General features: G+C 57.6%; 1 protein-coding gene across 1 annotated transcript; it reads left to right on the top strand.

Moving 5' to 3' along the window:
• The first annotated feature begins 486 nt into the window (after positions 1 to 486).
• LOC138688145 (GTP-binding protein Rhes-like) lies at positions 487 to 1,644 on the top strand. Its single transcript, XM_069798966.1, has one exon. The coding sequence runs from the start codon at positions 487 to 489 to the stop codon at positions 1,111 to 1,113; it is 627 nt and encodes a 208-aa protein (XP_069655067.1). The 3' UTR covers positions 1,114 to 1,644.
• The last annotated feature ends 6,302 nt before the right edge of the window (positions 1,645 to 7,946 follow it).

Below are 7,946 nucleotides of genomic sequence, written 5' to 3'. Positions count from 1 at the left end.
ATCTCCAGGGAGGACAAAAGGGCAGGATGGCTCACACAGCGTGACGGCTGCGATGCTGCCGGCTCCCCAGCGCTACCGGCAGCGGCGGGCGATGCAAGCGTAATGTGCGATGTGCAATGTAGCGCGGTGCTCTCCAGGGCTGGAGTGGTTTTCCAGGACTGAGCTCTGCGGATTGGCCCGGAGCACCCGGCTCTCCTCCCTCCTTGCCCTCCCTCCTTCAGCACCCTCAACCCACGGAGATTGGACAGCCTGGTGCCACATGGCAGAGAGGAACCAGGATAAAAGATGAGCTGGACTTGGGGACGGTAGCATCTGCGGCAGAACAGCCGGGAGAAGTTTGCAGGGAGGTGGCACCAAACTTGCCTGGCTGCGCTGAGCTGGTGCAGGGGAGGACGGACAGACGGACGGACGGACGCCGGGGCAGCGGCCACCCAGGGACACCCGTGAGTGCCAGCTGCGGAGCATCCCATCCCCTCTGCGCCAGCCATGTCCCTGGTGGTGAAGGAGAAGAACCACGTGCGGTTGGTCTTCTTGGGCGCTGCCGGCGTGGGCAAGACAGCCCTCATCCGTCGCTTCCTGATGGACACCTTCGAGCCCAAGCACCGGCGCACGGTGGAGGAGCTGCACAGCAAGGAGTACGAGGTGAGCGGGGCCACGGTCAAGGTGGAAATCCTGGACACCAGTGGCAGCTACTCCTTCCCGGCCATGCGGAAGCTCTCGATCCAGAACAGCGATGCCTTTGCCCTGGTCTACGCCGTAGATGACGCCGAGTCCTTCGAGAGCATCAAGAGCTTGCGGGAGGAGATCCTGGAGGTGAAGGAAGACAAGTTCCCTCCCATCGTGGTGGTCGGCAACAAGGCAGAGAGCGGCGGTGAGCGGCAGGTGCCAGCGGAGGATGCCCTGTCGCTGGTGGAGCTGGACTGGAACAGCCGCTTCGTGGAGACGTCGGCCAAGGACAACGAGAACGTCCTGGAGGTCTTCAGGGAGCTGCTGCAGCAAGCCAACCTCCCCAGCCGGCTCAGCCCGGCGCTCTGCAAGAGGAGGGAGACGTTGCCCACGGAGCAGGCGCTGAGGCCTCCCATGAACAAGACCAACAGCTGCTCGGTGTGCTGAGCCGGCCACCCGGGGCTGGGAGGACGGCACCGGCAGCAGCGGCACCGGCTGGAAACTCAGGTGGGCTGGGTGGGGAGAGGCGCTGCCTTGGCCAAAACCAACCCTGCTGCCTCCCACCCCTTTCCTCCTCTTTCCCACGCAGCCCGCCGGGAACCGGTGAGAGTTGGAGATGAGATGACAAGGAAGAGGGACTTGGGATTTGGAAGGGATGCTGGTTGCTGGAAGGGCACGGGGAGAGGGCGAGTTCCCAGAAAGGCAGGAGGTGTACCTGGGAAACCGCTGTCGGTCAGCCAGCACGTCGCATCCGTGCCGTGGTGAGCTTGCAGGCAGGCGGGCAGGCGGCTCCTCGCGTACTAGGAAAGGCGGACAAACAACAGGTCTTCGGCTGCATGCATCAGAAGGCAGATGCAGGCATCTGTGCAGCTGCATCGCACCCACCGGTGCCGCTCTCCCGGGTCTCGTGTGGGTCCTGTGTCACCTCGCCCCAAGCACTTACACGTACAACCTCCTGGCACGGCTACAGTTACAACAACCGATCCAGTGTCCAAAGTAGCTTTGGTTTTGTACCTTGGCGTAGAGCATGCGATAGGGAAGTCTATGCAGTTCTTTGGGTTTCTCTTTTCTCTTTTTGATTTTTTTTTTTTTTTAAGCATACCCAATAAACACGTTGTTGCAAAATGGAGCTGGAAAAGGTCTGGGTTTCTTTCTCCTGTACTTCAAATGCTGTAGTGCCTGGTATCAGTGTTTTATGCCCAGACCCCTTATCACTGCATTTGCTTTCCCTCCTCAATGCTCCATCCTTATCTGGAGCGTCCTGGCACTGGAGGAGCCTTCCCAGGTCTCCAGCCTCCCCTGGCAGTGTCAGGATATTTGGTGTTACGATTTTCCTGACAATTTAACCACTAAAGTTTCTACCAAGCATGAGTAACTAAAAATAAAACAGCTCTTCTCACGTCCAAGTACAGAAAAGAACAACAGCCGTTAAAAGACAGCTGATCCACTGAAATAAAAACCATAAACACATTAAAAGGAGATAATAAAAGGAGTGGGAGAAGAGCACAGAAGGGCGGTATTTACTGTGCTTTAGCATGCACTGCAGTGATATACTCTCCCCTCGCACAGCCCATCCTTGCTGTAATGAGCGTTTAGCCTGCTCAGCAGCCACACAAACACAATAAATAAAGATCTTAAAGCTTGGTGGATTAAAGAGTCATCCACCCTGGTCCAGACCCAAGGCAGCCGGGCAGTTTGGGGTCCCCCAGCTTTCAGAAGCTCAGCTCTACAGTATGGTGTGTCTCTGCCCAGCCTGGCCAGGCAGGCTGATGCAGGATCGCACCCAGTGATCCCAGCCCCTTCCCGATCCGGGGAAGAGGAGGGGAAGGTGCCGGCAAGGAGAGCCCAGCCTCCCCATGGGCACCCCTCGCCGGGGCATCCTGCTGCCACGTCCCCCGCAGGCACTGGCACAATGACAGCGACCTCCGGGCAGGCAAAATCCTCCTCCTGGAGCCCGGTGAGGGATGAGGCCGGGGGTGGGCAGTGGGGAGGGCAGGCACATGCCAGCAGGACCCCGCTGCTGCCGGCCAGGTGGGTCAGGTTGCTCTCACTGCTCTTCAGCAAACAGCCACGTACCTCGTGCTGCCATCACGATGCTCTGCAAAGGTGTGCGGCTGCTCCTCGCCCAGCGCCTCGGGGACGCGTGGAGCAGTTCAAGGCAGAGGCCTTTCCTGGGGAAAAACGGGGCTTCTGCCTGGAGGGAACGAAATACAAAGAAAGTTCACTTTCAGCAGCTGACCCAACGTGGTGGCACCTGGCCCGCAGCAGGGACGGGCGTGATGGATGCAGCCACAGGGGATGCTGCACCTTGGCTGTAGCCATCACCTGGGCCACCCTGCTGTGGCCAGATGGGGACGGGGCCATCCCTGCCAGCGCTGCCCACACTCAGCCCTGACCAGGGGTGACCTGGCCATGGTGAGGCACCTCCTGGTTGCTGCAGCGGGTCCTGCCTCGATGACCTGACCTCTCACTAATTAGCCAGCCCTGCGGGAGTTTCACAACTCGCAGAGAGGTGGTTTTTTTTTTTTTTTTTGTTTAGAGCAGGGTTATGGTAGAATCGGGAGCACCAGGCTTTTTGGTTTACAGTATTATGCTAAAAGCAGAAGAAAACCTCTTTGCAATGTAAAATTAGGAAGCTGGGACAAGCAAGGCTGCCTGCCAGCCCCCTCCTGCGCAGCACGCCCTGCGTGTTTTGATTTGTGATATGGACTGGAAACAGCTCCTTACATCTGGGGTGTCCCAGCAGCCTCCCCAGGCTCAGGCTGCTGGAACCCCCCCCGAGCCGCCGTGGGCAGCGGCTCCCCTGTTCCCCACCGCTGGCCTCCCTGGGCAGACCAATAACCCAGGACCCCCACTCCCAGCCAGCCCCGGCCCAAGACCTGCAGGGCACAGCAGCCACTGGTGCAGAGATGCTGAGCTAGATGCTGGAGCTACAACAGATGCAGAGACTGAGCTGCCGAAGGTGCAGAAGACGCAGAAACTGAGATGCTGGAGGTGCAGAAGATGCAAAGACCAAGACGCTGGAGCTGCAGAATGAGATGCTGGAGCTGCAGAAGCTGCAGACTGAGCTGCTGGAGCTGTAGAAGCTGCAAAGACCAAGACGCTGGAGCTGCAGAATGAGATGCTGGAGCTGCAGAAGCTGCAGACCAAGTTGCTGGAGCTGCGGAAGCTGCAGACCGAGTTGCTGGAGCTGCAGACTGAGATGGCTGAGCTGCTGGAGACGCAGACCGAGATGCTGGAGCTGCAGGGCCTCTCTCGACGGTCCCACCTCCAGGTGCCCCTGCAGTCCTGGGTTCCAGCAGTGAGTGGAGCCATTGGAGGAGCTCAGCCAGCAGCACATGCCACACACCCAATGCCTGGCTGCGTTATACAGCCCCTCCTGCCGGCTCCCGGCTCTCCCAGCAGGCAGGGTCCCATCCCCGTCCCCCTGTCCCCCCGTCCCTGGCCGGCCAGGGGACTTGGGGGCAGCCGGTAGGGATGCTCTTGGGTTGGAGGGCAGCGCTCCCCAGCCCTTCTGCCCCTCACCTGCAAAACCCTGCTCTGCAGCATTGCGGGTTTGGGGGTTTTTTTGCAACGCTCCTGTGAAATCTTGTTGCATGGAGCTGCTTAGCTGGGGTTACAAAGAGCTGCCTCACTCGGACCTTGGGGTTAGCAAGCTTTGGCCATGCAGGAACGTGGTATGGAAGCTGGGGTTAGCAAGTATTTGCCACGCAGGGACTCTGGCAGGACAGGAGCCTTTTAGATGTCTTCTCCCCATGGCTCTCTGCAGGATGCAGGGTAAGGGAGAGGAGCCTCAGCCCGTGCCAACCTGCAAGGCACCATGTTTTGCTGCAGGAAGGTTGTAGAATAGCTGTAATATAAAAATGCATATAAAGCAGTGTGGTAAGAACCCCTGGTGTCTGTCCCAGAGGAGCGATTTGTGCAGACACAGCGTTGTCCTCCGAGGCGGTGTGAGCCCTACCCCGGTTTCTGCCTGTGCACATCGGTGTGCTGGGGCTTGAGCAGTGCTTCTCTTGCAACCGAGCAGGGCAAGAAGCGACCCCACTGCAAATGTGCCGAGTGAGATTAAAAATAGGCAGGTCCTACATCTCACAGCCTGAGATGTGTGTGCGCAACCTGCCTTCAGCCTTTGTTTTAGCAGAAAAACGTAGTTAAAAGGGCACTCTCGGGGCAGCTGGGTCACACAAGGGTGGTAAATCCCGACTGAGGGCTAGAGCTGGTTTTGGTACCTAGGTGTGTCTCTGTACAATGTGATGTGGTGAAGAACTGAACACCTGCAGCTCATTTCCTTTCAACAAGTGGCAACAGGTGAAATGGCTTTTCTTTCCCAGACACCAGTCACAGCTACTGAACACAGCGTATCTGCAGCATGGGAAGCCGAGTCCATGGGAACAGCAGGCGAGGGCAGATGGACCGTGTGATAGACCGAGCCGTGCACACAGAGGTTGGCTAGAGCTGTCCCCGCAAACATCCCGCAGGCACACACAAAATTTGCCCTTCCTTCTGCTTCCCCTCCCAGGAGGAGAGGGCAGCTGGGGCAGACACTTTGTGCCAGGGCTTCAGGAGAAAGCCTGGGGAGAGCAGGGTCCTTCCAAACATCTGTCCGGGTCCCCCCCAGCTCAGCTCTGCCCTGAAGCGTTCGGTTGTCCCCAGCAGAGCTGTGGGGACAGAGGAGTTAACTGTAACCCCAGGCACTTGGAGCCTGGGCCACTTCTCAGCGGGCCAGGGGAACAGCAGATGAAGGGGCTCTTGCCTCCAGAGCAGCTGCTCGAAGCCCTCCAAGGCGCGGGAGATGCAGCATGTAGAGGGGAGGATGCCTGTGACCGTGGCCCAGGGGCAATCGGGGCCTGCCAGGGGCCGAAGGGCTGTCGTCTCCATTAGCTGTGTGCTGGAGGCTGCTGCAACACAGGATCCAGGGAAAAAAACCTCGGTCCCCAGTGAGCCACGCACAGGCGTGACAGAGCTGTCCCGGGATGGCATCCCAGGCAGCAGCAGCGCTCGCTCTCCCGACCCCATCTCTGGGACTGGAGAGGTTTCATCATGCTGGTCCTCTTGGTTAATTAGCTGTGGTTTAAGTTTTTCATAGGTGGGCTATGAAACATTACGGCCGCATGTAGAGGGGCCCTGGTACTGGGGAAGGGAGATGTTCTGCTGGGCATGACGGTGGGACAAGGATGTGGGCGTCCCTGTGGGATGACCGTGGGCAAGTCGCTCTGCCTTCACAGGGCTTCTCTGTAAATCATGACCCCTTCAGAAGCAGTGAGGTCTGTGCCAGGACACACACCGCTTCTCAGTGCCTCCCTGGCTGGTGCCAAGGTCTCTGGTGCCACTTTTCTACAAAAAACATTGCGGCGAACGTTCACATGCCGAACCAAGGGCTGCTCTTTCCATCCCCAAAATACCAGAAAGATCCTAAACGTTTTTCCATCGCAACTCTTTTCCTTCCCTCTGCCTCCCCCTCCGCCCAGTCGGACCATTTTACTCCAGCCTCACCTCCAGGGCAGACGCCAGCCCTGTCCCCGTGCTCGCCCACGTCACCCCCCAGGAGAAGAGCTCCGTGTGATCCCTCCTGTTCTGTTCCACATCATGTAGCACATCCCATCAAACCGCCGCGAGATGCTCCCGCTTAATTTGTGTACACAAACAATCGGGGAGAATCAAGATGCCGCCTGCGAGAGCTGCACACCAGTGACAGCCGCGCTGGCCCGCGGGGGGGGGGATCAGCTGCGAGCCCGTGATGTGCCTAATTGGTGCTGGCTGCTGCAGTTTGCTCAGGTCTTGATTGATGTAGAGCTGCGGCACAAACACTTAAAACCAAGGACACCGAACGAGAGAGCAAAACATTTTAAAACGAAAAGCGGCACTTACTCGTTGAGGATATAATTAGCCGTATTTGTCTTTAGGGCCTTTCGCTAAGCGAGGCTCAGCACCGGGGAAAACAAGCCGACCTGCTAAGCGCTCTGGAAAGAGCAAACCTGCTGCCTCACGTCACACGAGCCCCGTTAGGGCTCTCCCAGCCCTACAGTGGGGCCGGTTGTGGCAACGCGGCCGGGATTCGGCTGGCCCCGCGGCGGGGGGCGGCTGGCAGGGGCTGCGCGAACATCCTCCGTGTTGCCCCCTGGAAAAGCAGCACCCTCCCGTGGTTTTCGGCCTAATAAATGGGTATAAAGGACAGGGTGCCTGCCTTCCTCCCTCACCTTGAGACAAGACCAGTTCCACCGTGTAGACCCTCACAAACACGACTTGGTCTACGGGTTTGCGCTCGCTATGGCCTAACAGCATTTCACCGGCGCGTAACCCCAAATTAACCCGAAATCGCTTCCAAGCGAGGAACTTTTTTTAAAATACATGGCTCAACTCAAGCCGCTTTTGGGAGGAGAGCCTCCCCTCGCACACGAGCGTGACCCCACGGTCCCGGGGAACCCCCCGAGTCCCTGAGGTGAACAAGGGGGGACGGGGGGGGGCTGCTCCCTCTCCCCCCCCAGCCCCGGGGCCGGTACGTGCTCAGAGCAATTCCCTGCCACCATCTGGTGGGGGAAAGGGGGAATTACAGCCGAGGACATTTTGTAAAAGGAAAGGGCTTGCTCCCATTTCCTACCGCCAAGGCTGTAACGTTTGAAAAGCGATTTAAGCCCCCCCCACCTTTTTTTTTTTTTTTTTTTTTTTTACGAGGTGGGAAGGGACAGACAGGACGAGCTTTGTTTCTGCTCCTCGGGGCTGCCCAAGTAATGCTGTTTTTATTTTGTCCAGATACACAACAAACACAGGGGAACGTGGGCCAGACCAGCTAATACTCGTTTCGATTGCTACCCAAGGGCCTGGGAATTGCTCATACAAGTGGTTCTGCAAAAAGGACTTGCCTGGGTCTTAGGCGGAATGTCCAGCTTTTCCTGAGAAGAAATTTCAACATCTGGAACTGTGTAAATGAGAGAAAAATGTTAGTCTGCAACACTTGGAAAGCACAGCGTTGGTCAGCATCACTATTCCTCTTCCTATGAACTCTTTGGGCTGCCCAGCGCTCGCTTGCACCCGGGTAACCACCGACCCACCCTGCAGAATGTGCAGGGCTGACACAGATTTCTTTCCTGGATAGAATGGATCGCAGGAGCTCAGAGATCTACATGCTGCAGGACTTGAGGCCTTTGCAAAGAGGATTTACAGTACTTTGCCTTTTAATTGCCAGCTCAACCGACAGGGGACAAGCATGCAGAACTTTGCTTGATACAAAGGCTTTTCAAAATCAAAAGCCTCCATTTAGGAGCCTAAACTAGTCTGTAAAC

This window comes from Haliaeetus albicilla, chromosome 12, assembly GCF_947461875.1.
Source record: "Haliaeetus albicilla chromosome 12, bHalAlb1.1, whole genome shotgun sequence".
NCBI classification, from domain to species: Eukaryota; Metazoa; Chordata; class Aves; order Accipitriformes; family Accipitridae; genus Haliaeetus; species Haliaeetus albicilla.
The sequence above is the reverse complement of the archived record's forward strand: the minus strand, read 5'-3'. Positions and strand labels throughout refer to the sequence as shown.

What these genes read in the sequence shown, in the direction of transcription:
- LOC138688145 (XM_069798966.1), top strand. Translation starts at nt 487, where the DNA reads ATGTCCCTGGTGGTGAAGGAGAAGAACCACGTGCGGTTGGTCTTCTTG.